Consider the following 18,463-nt stretch of genomic DNA (forward strand, 5'->3'; position numbering starts at 1 on the left):
TAGCAAAATATGCTCCCCAGAGATTCAAAACAACATCTTCCACTCATGTCCACTATAAGCCCTGGTTCACACTGATGCGGTGCGGAATTTGTTTTCAGTGCAAATTCCGCACCGCATCACAATCGCACCCCGTTCATGCGAACCGATGCGGGTGTGTATGTTAACAGCACCCCGACATCGGTCCGCAAAATGCAGTGCAATGTGCAGAATCGGATCGCTTAAGTGTGAATATCTACACAATCCGATTCTAGTGCGGATCAAAAAAGGGTCCTGCATGTTTTTGGTGCGGATGCGGTGCGAATAGAGGCATACAAAATGTATGGCTCTAATCGCATCGCACACAAATCGCATATGATTTGTACAGGAATGCGGTGCGCTTCCTGTGAGAATCACATGGGATTTACCGCTGTAATGTGAACCTAGGCTAAGGGTCCATGCATGCTGGGCTTAAGAAAACACCAGTTCTTTTGGCATAAAAAAATGCTCATACAGAGTGTTTTGTACATGTGTTTAGGAGTGTTTAGCATTTTTTTCTGCCAGAAAAATGCTCTCAAAAATGCAAAACAGAAAGTTTTTTTTCTGCCTCTAAATGTTAAGTCTAAAATATACCTCCAAACGTCTTAATGTGCATGGATACATAGAATAACATTGTGTATAGGTAGGTTAGTGAGCGCACTCCAGTGAGCGGCAAATGCACTAAAAGGAACCACAAAACTTTTCCAACTGAAATTGACAAAATAAAAGTGCAGCGCTACAAACAATATCCTTATGGTAGTTATGTTAAAATGACTCGCGAAAAAAGGTAATTGTCCAATGCAATAGTATCAGATGTGGTAAGCAGTTCAATTATGAAAAAACTTCCAACAACGCTGGTGTAATCCAATCCAATATCGAGGAGTAGGTAGATTGCCCACTTACCAGAAGCGCAATCTCAATGCGCATGTGCAGGTCACATGTAGCCGAGGTCTCATGTAGGCGCTGCTTGGTAGTACCTGGTGGTCCCTCAATGGTAAGGGGATATTGGTCTGGTCAGATCACACTGCTCCTTGGATCCACACAGAAGCCTAAAAATGCTGGGGCTGAGGTATGGGGGCTCAGTGCCAGGTATAAGAAGTAAAGGTGCTCATAGTGTAGTAATTTTAAATAAAAAATTTATTAAATCCAATGTGTAAAAAACCTAAAAATTACAAAGCACATGCCTGCAGCCTGTAGCCAGTTAAAGAGGCTGTAAAGAACATCTAAAACACTGACCAGTGAAAATCAAGGGTTGGCCGCCGGACCTCCTGATCCGGCGGCGTGACGTCAAGGCGTGCGAAGGCTCCTCCTAGACGCATTTCGTGTCAATATACGTCTACAGTAGGGGTGATGCCATTTAAAATTACTACACTATGAGCACCTTTACTTCTTATACCTGGCACTGAGCCCCCATACCTCAGCCCCAGCATTTTTAGGCTTCTGCGTGGATCTAAGGAGCAGTGTGATCTGACCAGACCAATATCCCCTTACCATTGAGGGACCACCAGGGTACTACCAAGCAGCGCCTACATGAGACCTCGGCTACATGTGACCTGCACATGCGCATTGAGATTGCGCTTCTGGTAAGTGGGCAATCTACCTACTCCTCGATATTGGATTGGATTACACCAGCGTTGTTGGAAGTTTTTTCATAATTGAACTGCTTACCACATCTGATACTATAGAATAACATTGAGCTGCTTCTACGGGTAAAATGTCACATTCCTGTAAAAGGAGCGTTTACAGTAAAAGGAGCCCAGTGTGCATGGATCCTAAAGCATATCGTGATTGACAGTCTCTTTTAAGCCAATTTATTTTTAATGAGTACTAGAAGCGAGTGGAAAGAGGTCATATACCCTTTCAGAACATAAATAACACTCTGTTATTACCACTGCGCTAAAACCAGTTGCAATCACTACTTCCTACAAGTACTTTCTTGGTTTATGTGTATCTAAGTCCAAACCTTTTTGTTTAGGATAGAGTAGGGGGGGATCAGAACCCCCATTAGGATTTTATTGCGGTCTGCATCCCTGCTGGGGAGGTTCACACTCTTTTCTGTCTGCTCTGGTGACCATTGTAATGGAATGTTTTTAAGAATAGTTAAAGTAAGGCTTTTCTTCCACTTTAAGGGAAATCTTCCCTATGGGACATGGTCAGCAAAAAGTAAAAAAAAAAAAAAAAAAAGGGGGATGGCATGAGGTTTTATGGTTCCAAAAAAACCCATATATACACATGGAGAGATATACTAAAACAGGAGCACTGAGAATCTGGTGTAGCTGTGCATTGGAGCCAATCATCTTTTAACTTCAGTTTGTTTTATTAAGCTTTGACAATAAAACCTGGAAGCTGATTGGTTTCTATGCAGACCTGCACCAGATTTTGCACTCTCCAGTTTTAGCAAACCAACCCCATTGTGTAACCAGCATTAATATAGCCCCCACACCGCCCTATTAAGGAAACCCAAAGCTGTACTCTCCAGTTTTAGTAAATAACCCCCCATAGTGTGACAGCAGAACAAAGATCAAGTAGTCCATCAAGTCTGTATTTTTTTAAACCTATAAATTCCCTTAGTTATTCACCTCCTATACTGGAAGTCTATTCCAAGCATTCACTACTCATCCTGTGAAACAATACTATCTAAGGTTAGTTTTGAACGTTCCTCCTGAAAGCCTGAGGTCACATCCCCGGGGTCTTGATCTTGGCTTTATATTGAAAATACCGCCCCCCTGAACCTTACTTAAACCTCATGTATTTAAAGGTTTCGGTCATGTCCCCCCTTTCCCTAGAGGCTGTACATTTTACGTTACTCAAGTGTATCCTGGTGCGTTTGGCTTTAGAAATGGTTTAAATTTCTGTATGGAAAAAAAGCTGTAAACTGGTCTGCCAAGAAAAGGGAGACAACACGATGGTGGTCAATTGAGCTAATTCAGCTATAAAGCGATTTTGGTTACAGGAAAGAAAATCACTTGCTTCCCCCATCAACATAGCTAGTGTTGATGAGGGAATCCCTTCTCGCGGAGCCATCATGTTCTCCTGATGGGGGGAGCCATCCTTACTGGGAGAACCAATATTTACTGCTAGCGGCTATACAGTATTAGCCACTAGCAATAATCGCATGTAAAATTCGACAGGCTGGTTGTACCCAAGTTGATTGATCAATCAACTTGGGTACATTCAGCCTGTCCATACATTGTTCGAATCTCGGCCGGTCCCTGCTGAACTGACTGAGATTCGACCCGTCTATGGCTGGCTTAAGTGTACCAAACTCTTCAGACTGAGCTGGTTCTTACCCGTACAAGCTTCTCCGAGTCTCCCCTCCACTTGCTGACGATGGTGGAGGCCGAAATGTTAAAAAATGTTGTGTTGCATTCTGTGGCCACCGCTTTGGCAAGCAACGTCTTCCCAGTACCTAGAAAACAATCGCTGACATCAGTCTCTACCTTTGAAAAAAAATAACACACCAACATCCTTAACAAGAGCCAGACACCAGCAGGCAGTTGTAATAAGGTGGATAATGTGGATCTACTACTCTATTTTACCCTATTACTATTCTACTACACTATTATAATGAAAAGTTATAACAGTGCAGTCTATTCTCTCCCTGTCAGAAGCAAAATGTCAAGCCTGAGCCCAGGGTTGATGGCAGACAATTAAAAACTTCAATATATTAAAATTATTTTCAAGTTTACATGAAAAAAAAAAGTGTTTTTTAGCTGGCGGTTTTACTCTCCTCCAACAGCCAGGACATCAGATATCAATCCTAAACTCAAGCAAAAGACAAGCCTCCATGGAAGCCTTGTAATCTGACATTGAGCTGATATTGCTGCTTCTAAACCACATATGTCTGAACAGGATAAAATCCTGACCTAATCCTGTCCTGAACCTGATGTAAACCTGACATGAACCGCTGAGCAACTACTGTATCAATTAGCTGTGAAACCTGAGCTTCAATCCGCACATGTGTGAATATGATACCAACGTAAGAATAGAGCTTTAGATTTGTACAAATGTAAATTACTGACTGGTTGTCTTTAACACTATTATACATAAAGTGAGGAACAGAAGTATTTGAACACCCTGCGATTTTGCAAGTTCTCCCACTTAGAAATCATGGAGGGGTCTGAAATTCACATTGTAGGTACATTCCCACTCTGAGAGACAGAATTAAAAAAAAAAATTCAGGAAATCACATTGTATAATTTTTAAAGAATTTATTTGTCTTGCACTGCTGAACATAAGTATTTGAACACCTAAGAAACAGCAAGAATTCTGGCTCTCAAAGACCTGTTACTGTGCCTTTAAAAAGTCCACCTCTACTCCACTCATTAATCTAACTTAGTAGCACCTGTCTGAGCTCTTTAAAGACACCTGTCCACCCCACAGTCAGTCAGACGCCAACTACTACCATGGGCAAGATCAAAGAGCTGTCAAAAAACATCAGAGACAAAATTGTGGATCTCCACAAGGCTGGAAAGGACTACGGGGAAATTGCCAAGCAGCTTGGTGAAAATAGATCAACTGTTGGAGCAATTGTTAGAAAATGGAAGAGGCTAAAGACGACTGTCAGTCTCCCTCGGACTGGGGCTCCATGCAAAATCTCACCTCGTAGGGTATCACTGATGATAAGAAAGGTGAGGAATCAGCCCAGAACTACAAGGGAGGAGCTGGTCAATGACACAAAGAGAGATGGGACCACAGTTTCAAAGGTCACTGTCGGTAGAATACTACGCCGTCATGGTTTCAAATCATGCATTGCATGGAGGGTTCCCCTGCTCAAGTCATCACATGTCCAGGCCCGTCTGAAGTTTGCCAATGACCATCTGGATGATCCAGAGGAGGCATGGGAGAAAGTCATGAACTTTTTGGTCTAAACTTCACACGTTGTGTTTGGAGGAAAAAGAAGGATGAGTTGCATCCCAAGAACACCATCCTTACTTTGAAGCATGGGGGTGGTAACATCATGCTTTGGGGGTGCTTTTCTGCGAAGGGGACAGGACTGAACTGTATTAAGGAGAGGATGAATGGGGCCATTTATTGTGAGATTTTGAGCAACAACCTCCTACCCTCAGTCAGAGCATTGAAGATGGGTCGTGGCTTGGTCTTCCAACATGACAACGACCCGAAGCACACAGCCAGGATAACCAAGGAGTGGCTCCGTAAGAAGCATATCAAGGTTCTAGAGTGGCCTAGCCAGTCTCCAGACCTAAATCCAATAGAACATCTTTGGAGGGAGCTGAAACTCCGTGTTGCTCAGCGACAGCCCCGAAACCTGACAGATCTAGAGGAGATCTGTGTGGAGGAGTGGGCCAAAATCCCTGTTGCAGTGCAAACCTGGTCAAGAACTGCAGGAAACGTTTGACCTCTGTAATTGCAAACACAGGCTTCTGTACCAAATATTAACACTGATTTTCTCAGGTGTTCAAATACTTATGTTCAGCAGTGCAAGACAAATACATTCTTTACAAATCATACAATGTGATTTCCTGAATTTTTTTTTTTAATTCTGTCTCTCAGAGTGGGAATGCACCTACAATGTGAATGTCAGACCCCTCCATGATTTCTAAGTGGGAGAACTTGCAAAATTGCAGGGTGTTCAAATACTTCTGTTCCTCATTGTATGTATGTATGTGTGCAGTAGTGCCACCCTGGTTGGAAGCTAATTCAAATATATATATGGACAAAATACAAAAAACATTCAGTACATACACATTTCCCCATTTTTGCATATATAGATTACATTTACAGAAAATACCTACATATCTGCCAGAAATCTAGTAAGCCGCTAATTTACATTGCTGTGCAAAAAGATTTGCCCTTTCCTGATTTTTTTTTATTTTTTTGCATATTTGTCAAACTTAACTTTGCATAATTATCACACTTCAGATAATAAAAAAATTTTATTAATACACAAAGATAACCCGAGTAAATACAAAATACAGTTTTTAATGATGATCTCATTAAGGGAATCATGGATGAACTGTGATTAACCACGTTTTTGGAAAGCTGAGTTAAATTTCACTTGCCACACTCAGGCCTGCTTACTGCCAGATCTGTTGAATCAAGAAATCACTTAAAGCCGAGCTCCACCCAAACGGCGAAGTTCTGGTTTAAGGCTTTGTCCCACACCCCCTGTTAAGGATTGGCACCTTTGGGGAGGTGCTACTGAATCCTAGGACAGGTGAGTGGCTGTTTTTTAAAAGTCAGCATGTACAATTTTTGTAGCTGATTACTTTTATATTTTATTTTTACCAGAGCTCCACTTTAAATAGAAGCAAGCTATCTGACAAAGTGAAGCACGCTAAAAGATCTCATAAAGCAACACATCATACCGCGATTTAAAGAAATTCAAGAACAGATGAGAAACAAAGTAATTGACAGGAACGGGGGCAAATACTTTTTCACAGCACTGTACATGAGAACACTAACCTGAAATCCCCTGCCTGAGATCTTGGAGGACCACAGGACACCCTCCTTATACTATGGATATGAGGAGATGGGAAGGTGTTCTGTAGTCCATCCAGGGAAAACCGGACAGGGTTGAAAACTCTGCATGGGATTTCAGTGCTGCCGAGGCAGTGTTTCAGATCACTACAGGAAGATCAACAGTTTTTTTTCTGTTTCTGCAGCATTTGTAAAGGGATCAAACACAGAGAAATGTGCATGTAATGCAGAGATATACTAGTTGATTTTTTTTTGTCATACCAGAATGTTTTTGGAGCATTCAAAAGAAAATCCATGGAAACATGAGAACAATTACAGTAAGCACCATGCAGACAGTATCCTTGGGGTGCAGAAACAAACTAGGGGTTACTTCTTACATAGCTACATAGTTAGTCTGGCTGAAAAAGACAAAAGTCCATCAAGTTCAACCATTAAAAAAAAAAAAAAGTTATAATCCTACACCCACAGTTGACCCAGGGGAAGGCAAAAATCCCAGCAAAGCATGATCCAATTTGCTCCTGCAGGGAAAAAAATTCCTTCCTGATCCCCCAAGAGGTTTCTCTTTTTTACATTTATAACAGATGCAATTTATTACACGAGGGTAGTCTGAAAAGTTCACGGCCTGATATGGAAGGAGTGACCACAAAGACATGAAATCTTATCACTGCACCAAGCCACTCCTCCAGATGTTCAACGCTGAAAACGGCGCATGCACACTGTAGTGGCAACAGTGTTCCGGGATTTCGAGGGTGTGCGGCAGCAGTGCAGAAGACTGTCGCCATCACTTTGCCCGCTGATGGAGCACTTCGAGCCTTCTTCTTCCACTTTCTCCCTCTTCAACTTGAATACGGGAGGGGGCCAACTGATTGCCAGGAGAGCATGAAAACCATATAGCGTGCATGCGCCGTTTTCAGCGCTGAACATCTGGAAGAGAGGCTTGGTGCAGTGATAAAGTTTCATGTCTGTGTGGTCACTCTTTCGGTGTTAGACCAAGAACTTTTCAGACTACCCTCCTATTTGTAAAAGGAGATTTTCAGAGCATTGAGATGGTTTTGTACATTTTTGTGCTTTTTTTATTCATTTTCAGCAATTCTAAAATGTATTTATATATTTGTTTTCTGAAGGACAGGTTATACCTACATTGGTGGAAGCTGGAGAGGTGAACCACCTAGCAGTTTACTGGAGAGATCCCAGCACTGAGTTCACAGAGTGTTCACATCTGCTGTGCCCATTATAAGAGGAAGCGATAGATGATCACTGGTGTATCCTATTGTGTGCAGTACACATGGGCCCCATAGGGGATGGGGCCCACTATGCACACATTCACACATTGTAGGTGCTGTCCACATAAGAGTCATCAGAAGGCTCAGCCTAAGACACCCCTTGTATCTGAGAAATCATTTCTAAATGCACTGAATCTTTAAATATAATGCAGCCTATACATTTACCTGGAGGCCCATACAGCAGAAGCCCCTTCCAAGGGGACAAGATTCCAGTAAATAGCTGCGGGTACTGCAAACAAAAATAATGAATATAAATACATTACTAATTAAATGAATACATAGGAAACTGTGAAAAGGAAACACCGGCCATGCAGCTAAATACACAACTGAAGAACCTACATAGGAACCTGCCTGTTAACCACTAGCCTACTGGGCACTTTTATTCCTTTCCTGCCCAGGCCAATTTTCAGCTTTCATGCTGTTGCACTTTGAATGACAATTGCGCAGTCCTGCAACACGGTACCAGTATGACATTTTTTATGATTTTTTTTAACACAAATAGAGCTTTCTTTTGGTGCTATTTAGTAGCAACTGAGTTCTTTTATTTTTTGCACTATAAACAAAAGAAAAGAGCAAAAAAAAAAAAAAAAAAATGTTCTTTGTTTCTAATATAAAATTTTGCAAACAGGTAAAGTTTTTCCTTCACTGATGTGCATTGATGAGGTTGCACTGATAGGCAGCGCTGATGGGCACTGATAGGCACACTGATGGGCACTGATGAGGCTGCTCTGATGGGCACTGACAAGGCTGCACTGATAGGCAGCGCTGATGGGCACTGATAGGCTGCACTGATGAGGCGTTCCAGTACAGTTCTGTGCAGGAAAAATGCAGCCTATTCTACTTTTTTTCTGCAACTGGAACTGCAAGCAATGATGTGAACTATGACATTGACAACCATATAACCTACTTTCTGTGTGTTTTGGATGCAGAAAAAAAAGCAACTGAAACACATGTAGTGTGAACCGGCCCTGAAAGAGAAGATGCCACCATCACTCCGTGCCCTTGGTCATCATGCATTTTTCTAACATGACAATGATCTAGAACACACATCTCTTCCATGTGATGCCATTGCTGACAACAAAGAAAGCCCCTTCCTATTTCATGCTAAATAACACCCTTTTATAATCACCTGTCTGCTGGACACCTGTTTAATGAATAATTAGACTCTCCTGTAGTTGAGTTCTTGTTGTCTAAAACGTATCTTTGCTCCTAATGCAGGCCATAGATGGAGAGAAAACCAGCCGATTTTTCTTTAAAAAAAAAAAAAAAAAAGCGGTCGTTCAAGCGACCGACGTTACCAGAAACGGTTTAAAAAAATCGGCCGATTTTCATCCCGTCTACAGCCAGCAAAAAGTGTCCCTGCAGAGAGCTCCGCTATTTCTTTGACAGTTCCTTGACAGTTATAGCGGTTGCAACATTGTATCTATTTGTATCCATTTAGGATAGATGTTTTTATTCGGAAACAAATAGATTCATTGTTGCAACCGCTATAACTGTCAAGGAACTGTCAAAGAAATAGCGGAGCTCTCTGCAGGGACACTTTTTGCCGGACTGGAATTCCTCTTCTTCATCTTCCTCTTCTTCTTCATCCTCTTCTTCTTCTTCCTCTTCATCCTCTTCTTCTTCTTCCTCTTCATCCTCTTCTTCTTCTTCCTCTTCATCCTCTTCTTCTTCTTCTTCTTCTCCTTCTTCATCCTCTTCTGCTTCTTCTTCATCATCCTCTTCTTCTTCATCATCATCCTCTTCTTCTTCTTCATCATCCTCTTCTTCTTCTTCATCATCCTCTTCTTCTTCTTCATCCTCTTCTTCTTCATCCTCTTCTTTTTCCTCTTATTCTTCCTCTTCTTCATCCTCCTCTTCTTCTTCTTCATCCTCTTCTTGTTTTTTCTTCTTCTTTTTGTCTTCCTCTTGCAGATCACTGCTCATGCGCAGATTTTTTTATCGGTAAAAGATCGGCCGATTTGCCCATCATTGCCGCAAAAATCGGCCGATCGGCAAAATCTGCCGATTTTTTTTCCAACTTTACCGATAAAAAAAATTTGCCAAAATACCGAAAAACGGCCGAACATTTAGCCCACTAACGATCCGAAAATCGGCCGATTTTATTTTCGGCCGAAAAATCGGCCGATTTTCGACCCATCTATGGCCTGCATAAGTCCCCGGTCACACTGGATGCGAACTGCCATGCAATTTGCATTCCATGCGACCTGCAAATTGCATTCCATAATTGGTCTGCAATTCGACCGGTCGTATCGGAGCGATACTGACTTGGTCAGAGCTGCACCGATTTCTAAAGTAGTACGCACACTACTTTTGGTGTGATTTGCATAGACATCTGTGTCAGATGTCTTGCAAATTGCACCTGAAATCAGTATCTCACCCGAATTTTATATCGTATGACTTCACTGTAAGTTGCCCAATTTCAAAGTTGGGTTTGATGTGACTGGGGTGTAAGACTTTCATTGGGGTGTATTCATTTTTTCAACATGGTCTTGAATAAATTTGTTAGGAAAAATACTTTTTTGTGTGTCCAAATGAACAAATCTTGTTTGCAATCAATGGCCGGCATTTGTGGGAGTATTTTGTAGTATAGTGTCCCATAGAAAATGTCGATTCTGGTAGGAAAGTAAAGGTTTTCTGACAAGTCTGTTGGGGTGTACTCATTTATGATGAGTACTGTATATATCATGGCGAAACCTCTTGTGGCTCCAAATAGTAAACTTTTTAAGGGTTTTAAAACTTCCACACTCTATACCAGCCAATCTCAGCCAGGGTTCCCTGAAACCCTTGGGTTCCTCCAGAGCAGGGGTGGCCAACCTGCGGCTCTCCAGCTGCTGCAGGACTACAAGTTCCATCATGCCTCTGCAAGTCAGTAACTTCCCATCTTTGCAATGCCTCATGGGAAATGTAGTTCCACAACAGCTGGAGAGCCACAGGTTAGCCACCCCTGCTCCAGAGGTTGTTTGGGGGTTCCTTGCACTGTGGCTGATTCACCTCCTATCAGATGGTACCTGAATAGTTCAGGGCCAATGCTATTTTACACAGCCAGTGGCATGACACCAATGATCTTTTTAGCTTTGGAAAAATATTGGCTATATTTATATTGAATAACCCCTGGAATGCCAGACATTCATTATCAGGTCCAGAGCTGTCAGCACTAAAATATAACAGTCAATGTTGAAAGTTAACAATTTGCTGTTAACCACTTCAAGTCCGGACACTTTCACCCCCTTCCTGCCCAGGCCAATTTTCAGCTTTCAGTGCTATCACACTTTGAATGACAATTGCGCGGTCATGCAACATTGTACCCATATGAATTTTTTAGCATTTTTTTGAGACAGATAAAACTTTATTTTGGTGAAAATGAAAAAGTCCCAAAATTTTGAAAAAAAAGTGTTTATCTTATAAAATTTTGCAAATAAATAATCTTTCTTCATAAATCTTGCTCAAAATGTATTCAGCTATTTTTTTTAGTAAAAAAAAAAAAACCCAAAGTAGTTGATAAACAAAAACTATAATTAAAAAAAAAAATTTTGACATTATTTAATTTTTTTATATTATTATTTATGGGTTTTTTTTAACATACGGTCACCCTAGCAGTACAGTGTCACCATAGTGACACTGTACTACTTGTGGGGGGGTGATGAAGATTTTTTTTTTTTTTTACACTGCTTTCTTGCAGCCATTGAGAACTACTGTGTGAGCTGTCATTGGTCACAGCTTCTCACATGGTACAAGGCTGTTGTGAATAGCCCTGTACCATGTGACCTCTGTGATCATTCACAGATTTCACATGTAGTAAGCAATGATGTCAGAAGTGACATCTTGCTTACTACTATTCATGTGATCACTGATTGGCCAATCAGTGATCACATGATTGGGACCTCACACAGAGCTCCTGTACAGTGATTGGTGTTCCGCTGTGTCCTCCGGACAGGCGGGGAGAGGGGAGGATGTTTATAAACAGCCACCCGCTCCTGCAATGCTCCCGTGAGGCAGTTTATATACATGGGCCAGACGGGAAGTGGTTAATGTGTAGCAGTTTGTATTTAGCTCAGTATGTGTCACTGCCCCTCCTCAGTAGGAAGCAGGAATGAAAAAAAAAGAAAAACTCTCAGGTATAGCCTTTCTCCCACAAAAATGGATGTATTTACAGAACTGAACATTCTTCATCATAAGACAGCATCCTGATGTAATTGAAATTTCAGCCAAACCTCACTCACTCGTATAGGGTAGACCACAGCCTCCTTCACAAGTCGCTTTGCCGCGTCAAGTCCAATAATATCATCCCACCTTACGTTTGGGTTCTGTAAATAAATATCCTATAGAAAGACAAGCACTCCAATTACCAATTATACATTCTATCCAGGTTGCATAAACTTCAGCTATCAAGCTAGCATGAACAGTAGGGTCAGTATCTCCCACTGCTGGCCAGGCATGTGCACTGCAAACAATGTTATGCAGCTCTCAGTATATTTCCTGTTTTGTGTTCTGTAGCTAAAACCATAACCAAAATGCAATATAGAGGCCACTCCCTCATCATATCACGACTCGATTACTGCAACTCCCTCCTCACTGGCCTGCCTCGCCGCTGGCTATCCCCGCTTCAGTCGATCCTGAATATGGCAGCCAGACTCATTCACCCCACCAAACGCTCCGTCTCCGCCACCCCCCTCTGCCAATCCCTCTACTGGCTTCCGATTGCGCAACGGATAAAATTCAAAATCCTAACACTGACGTACAAAGCCGTCCACCATACTGCCCCGAACTACATCACCGACCCAATATCCAAGTACCACCCAACACGCACACTCCGCTCCTCACAAGACCTCCTTCTCTCTAGTTCCCTGGTCTCCTCCTCCCATGCCCGCCTCCAAGACTTCTCCAGGGTGTCACCCATCCTCTGGAACTCCCTGCCCCAACCCATCAGATTATCACCTACTCTCCTCTCCTTTAGGCGCACCCTGAAAACCCATCTCTTCAGGGAAGCCTACCCCACCCCCTGCTAACTTGCCGACCTCCTCCACTCTTCCTACCACTCCACCCCCACAGCTATCTCCTCCTGTGCCACCATCCCCTCCCTCCTAGATTGTAATTTCCAAGGAGCAGGGCCCTCAATCCCCTCATGTTTTGCATTGTATTGGTATTGTTCTGTCACATGTTCTGTCCCCCTTTGTAATGTACAGCGCTGAGCGAACCATCGGCGCTTTATAAATACTGTATAATAATAATAATAGAGACCTTAGATGTGGTGGCTGCCTTCTATTACCTCTTTAACTTTTTATTTTCTGATCCTGCCAGAACACATTTCCTAACCCAAGGTGACATACATTCACTCACTGTACTGTTCCTATGGAAGAGTACCCTAGGACAGGACTACAGAGCACCTCCCTCTTGCCCCTTCTTTATAAATTAGGGGAGATGTGTTCTGTAGTCCTTAGAAATAGCTGCAAGCAATGTAAGTGATAACAGAGCGGAGAGCACAGATAGTTAACAGCTAACAAGATTTCTGACTGTATCAAGAGTTATTTTTTTAATATTTCAGTGGAATATCTAACAGACCAAATAAGAGAAAATAATTGTTAGGGGATACAGACACTTTAAAATGTATGACAAAGCAAATATAAATGAAGTACACAATTGAAGTATAAAACACTGCCTACATATTTCCGGAATGCTGGTGCCAGGGGAGGGGCTTGCTGTTTAGTTTTATTTTTATTCAGGTCAAGCTTTGCCTTAGTAGGTATGTTGGAACCTGCAGTGGATTCTGGGTCAGGTTTAGGTATGTTAGCTTAGTTCACACAGATGTCCAATATGAGCACAGGTGCCATAATGAAGTATATGGATACACAGCATCACTGCTGCCTGGGACCTGGTCACTATCAAAGGCTTTACCCAAAGCTTGGCCACTACTTACCACACCTGCTTGTAGAACATTGGGGACCAAAAGGTGTATTTGCAATTCAGTGCACAGCGATAACTTACACATTAACACACTTTGAGCATTTTGCTGCATCAGAAAAAATGCTGCATGTCCATTTTTGTCCATGCTTGTGCATTGCCGTCATCTTGGATGTGATGTCAGAAGCCCCCGAAGACTAAGATCTGTCACTCAACTGACTCTCTATAGTATTCCCCTTCACTCCTCCCCTGGCAGCTACATAAAAGTTTATGTGCTAAGATGAGCAGAAAGGTTGAGGAGCTGGGCCTGCACAGAGAGTAGTTAGACTCTCTTAGAAGAGGAGAGGGCAATGGTGTGCAAGAAGGGAGGGGGCTGTGCTAGGGACTTGGCTCTTTCTGGTATAGTCAAATTTTCTAGTAAGTCCAAGTGACATTGCATTGAAAAACAATCTGCTATGGAAGTGAATTTAAAGTTGCCTAATTTCTCCATCCTTTTACTTGCAACTGTTTAAGTTGGGTGTCTTTAATGAATTCAAACAGCCCAGATTCCAGCAATCAAAGTAGCGTTGATTCACTTTGAATTCTAGAGTGTATATTTACAAAGCTCATGTGCGGAATGAAATCTTTTGATGAGGGCAAATGGAGAGAGGCGATTCCTGAAAATACATTTATGATGTAACAGAAGCTCACCCTGCTGATCACTGCTGCCAGCTCCCTCATCTCACTGTTGGCCCCAATAAATGCACTGACCGGTTTGAGTAAGCGTTCCTGGGGAGAACAAAGGATAAAGGAATGAACTGATGTAATTATACAGTCTACTAATACATTTTTACGTTTATTAACTTTACATGCCTGTATGAATAAATCCATGACATTATTTATTATTTCAGGTACTTATATAGCGCCATCAATGTACACAGCGCTTTACATATATATTGTACATTCACATCAGTCCCTAACCCTCAAGGGGTGTACAATCTAATTCACCTCCCAGCATGAGAGCAGAGGGTCCAATTGGGTCTGCCTGAAAAACAGGTGAACCTGATTTTATATATTTTATTCATTACAGGTATAGAGCCGTCAATTTACGCAGCACTTTACATATATATTGTACATTCACATCACTCCCTAACCCTCAAGGGGCTCACAATCTAAGGTCCTTAACTCACATTCATACATACACATACTAGGGGCCAATTTAGACAGGATCCAATTCACCTACCAGCATGTCTTTGGAGTGTGGAAGGAGACCGGAGTACCCGGAGGAAACCCACGCAGGCACAGGGAGAACATGCAAACTCCAGGCAGGTGGTGCCGTGGTTGGGATTCGAACCAACGACCCTAGTACTGCCAGGCGGAAGTGCTAACCATTTAGCCACTGTGCTGCCCATAGCCACTGTGCTGCCCATATGACATGTCACAATATACAGGAACAGTGTCATTTTCAAAAAAGCTGTAACTTTATAACAAGTCACATGATGCAACAAGGGTGATCTGTGTCCTACATTTGTGAAAACAGCCAAGAACTTCCCAATCACCTGGATTTACACATTTGGGTCACCTCTGAGCTGGGTCACCTCTGAGCTGGGTCACCTCTGAGCTGGTATCTCAGTCCAGCAAGTAGAAAGTGATCCTGGGTGATGCCTAAATAAAGATGGTGCTGTCCTACTGGGCAGAAAAGAAGGTGAAGGCATTGTCAGGGGGAGTACTATGGGAGTCCCTGAAAGTATTTGCTTAGCATTCAGACACTTAAAGTTTGTTATTTGATTTTAGGTCCACTTTAAAGTGAATCTAGGGCAAAACACCCTGTTCAATCTAAATACAGCTGGATATACAAATTCTGTTTGCTTTCAGGAATGAGGAGAAATACCTGGTACTTCTAGCATGGGGTAGCATGACATTCACTCCCCTTCCTCCCAGGTGACAGCGTTGTCGTTTGCGATTTAGCCGCTCAGATACAGCGCCATCACATGGGGTTAATGAGATAATCCTCAACCTTGTCTAAGCTATATTGTATAACTTCAACTACACAGGATTGCCTGTCTTCCCTTGTGATGGCTGAATGAAGCCGCAGGAAAGAGAAGGACAGATAAGGACATCGTGGGAACCCGCTTAAGCTTTACATTCAGTTTAAGTTCAGTTTTGACATTTTTTTAATAAAAATAATAAATACGTCATACTTACCTGCTCAGTGGTTTTGCACAGAGCAGCCCCAATCCTCCTCTTCTCAGGTTCCCTGTTGGCACTCCTGCCCCCCCCCCCCCCCACTGACTGCTCCCATAAGAAGCCGCTTCCTATGGCGGCACTTCTGCATGTTCAATCCCGAGCTGAGCTGAGCCCCCGCTCTTTGCACACAGGTTTTGACTGACAGCAGCAGGAGCCAACAAATATCCCTACTCAGCCTACCCTGTGAGAGCAGAGAGAGGGGAGATGAGCTGCTGCAGAAGTGCACAGTGCTGGATGTAGATCACGCTCAGGTGAGTATTTAGTGGGGCCTGGGAGGGGGGAGGACTGACATTGAAATGTTTTTTACCCTAATACAGAGAATGCAACTTTATAACCACTTTAAAATACATGGTCATTTTAAGCCAGTGGTCTCCAAAAAGCAGCCTAGGGGCCAGATGAGGCCCTATGCTTGTCTTTATCCGGCCCTTGGGGCACTTTTCCTTACACAGCTACAAGAAACTATTCCACCCACTGACACCAACAGTGGGGCATAAATCCTGCTACTGACATCAATGGGCACTATTCCTCCCACTGACACCAATGAAGGGGAACTATTCCTCCTACTGACACCAACGATAGGGCACTTTGCTCCCTCTGACACCAAAGATGGGGCGCTATTACTCCCACTGACGCCAAAAAACGAGGCACTATTACTCCCACTGTCGCCAACAATGGGGCACTATTACTCCCACTGATGCCAAAAATGGGGCACTATTACTCCCACTGATGCCAAAAATGGGGCACTATTACTCCCACTGACGCCAACTATGGGGCACTATTACTCCCACTGACGCCAACAATGGGGCACTATTACTCCCACTGACACCAACAATGGGGCACTATTACTCCCACTGATGCCAAAAATGGGGCACTATTACTCCCACTGACGCCAACTATGGGGCACTATTACTCCCACTGACGCCAACAATGGGGCACTATTACTCCCACTGACACCAACAATGGGGCATTATTACTCCCACTGATGCCAACAATGGGGCATTATTACTCCCACTGATGCCAACAATGGGGCACTATTACTCCCACTGACACCAAAAATGGGGCACTATTACTCCCACTGACGCCAACAATGGGGCACTATTACTCCCACTGACGCCAACAATGGGGCACTACACCTACCACTGACACCAACGATGGGGCACTAAACTCCTAATGACACCAATGGTGAGGCACTATTCCTCCCATTGATACCAAGAACATGGCACTATTCCTCCTACTGATACCAACAATGGGGCACTATTACTCAAACTGACACCAGCAACGAGGCACTAGTCCTGCCACTGATACCAACAATGGGGTGCTATTCCTATCTCTAATACCAAAAATGCATTCTTTACTCCCATTGATGCTGGGCCACAGTCAGGCCCCCCTAAAGTCTGAAGGCCAGTACACTGGCCCTTTGTTTAGAAAGTTTGAAGACCCCTGCTAAACAAACATGTTGGCAAATAGTTGCTAAGTGTCTAACAGAAGAATGCTCTCAGATACTCAATACTACAGAGTGCACAACCCAGTCAACAGGTTTGGCATTCATACACAAGTCCATGGGAATGCAAAACCCAATAAAGCAGGTCAGAGAGAGGTCAACTGCAAGTCAGTTGCATCTGTTAATGAATTCTGAATGATTTAGCCTCTCCAATTGATGCCATTGACACAAGCCCAAAGCTTGTCCACAAAGGCCCTTAGACAGTTAACAACCCACTGCTAGTATTGCCTCACATGCAGAATTTCTTTCTATTGTTACGGGTTCTGACCTGGTTTAGTATATTGTGACAATGTGTATTAATATAAAGTAATGTCAAAATAAAAGTATATTAATTTATCTATATTTTCATCTGATGGCAGAAATACACAGCTGATCACTTATCAGCCACAATCTGCCTCTTTATGCCTGACACCTATGACCACAAGGCTACTATGGCTAACGGTAAATGTGCCCCTGAGTATGTGTTTGGATTATGGGAAAAGTTGGACCACCCAGAGAAAACCAACAAAATTACTATAAAAACATACAAACTCCACGTAGATGCGGTCACTGGTGGGGATGGAAGGCTTTAGCCTCCGTGGTTATGCCCAGAGATAGCAGAGTATGGCACTACTCACAATGGGAGGGAGAATCCAATTGGTTTGTATGACATAGTTCTTCTCTTAGGTAATTCAACATCTATAAATGGTTAAAACTCACCGAAGGGTCCAGATTGTAGTTCAAAGTGTTCATAGTGATTTCATTTGATGCCCCTTTAATGGCGTCTTGTATCATGCCACGGAAATCAATAATTTGTCCCTTTTGCATTAAATGGGAGAAATACAGGTTAGTGACATAAGGAGACATTGCTATTTTGTTCATTTAGGGCAGAGGGACAGTGCCCCTGGCCCCTACTGACCCCCAAAAAGGTACACGCATTCATCTGTGCTTACTTGCTGACTCCGTGCTTCATCAGGACCCTTCACTACATTGCTGTAATCTAGAGGGTTTTCCTGAAGCAGGTGTCACATGACCTCCCCAATGTAACAGTGCTTTGGGCTGACCAGCCAATAGGAAGGCCTGAGCGCTCAACATGAGGAAATGCCAACAACCTATG

The 18,463-nt window shown here is 42.9% G+C and overlaps 1 protein-coding gene across 2 annotated transcripts in view; it reads right to left on the bottom strand.

The window, feature by feature from the left end:
* Positions 1-18,463, bottom strand: part of KATNAL2 (katanin catalytic subunit A1 like 2) — a 70,157-nt gene that overhangs the window by 17,325 nt on the left and 34,369 nt on the right. For both annotated transcript variants that reach the window (XM_089681596.1, XM_089681595.1), the window contains exons 7-11: positions 18,067-18,165; positions 14,331-14,408; positions 11,963-12,061; positions 7,905-7,968; positions 3,306-3,424 (exon numbers count right to left, since the gene is read on the bottom strand). In XM_089681596.1, the coding sequence (XP_089537722.1) occupies positions 3,306-3,424; positions 7,905-7,968; positions 11,963-12,061; positions 14,331-14,408; positions 18,067-18,165 (459 nt within the window). The remainder of the gene's footprint in view (positions 1-3,305; positions 3,425-7,904; positions 7,969-11,962; positions 12,062-14,330; positions 14,409-18,066; positions 18,166-18,463) is intronic.

Source organism: Staurois parvus, unplaced genomic scaffold (assembly GCF_062004578.1).
Source record: "Staurois parvus isolate SC_StPar_1 unplaced genomic scaffold, SC_StPar_1.0 ptg000272l, whole genome shotgun sequence".
Lineage (NCBI taxonomy): Eukaryota > Metazoa > Chordata > Amphibia > Anura > Ranidae > Staurois > Staurois parvus.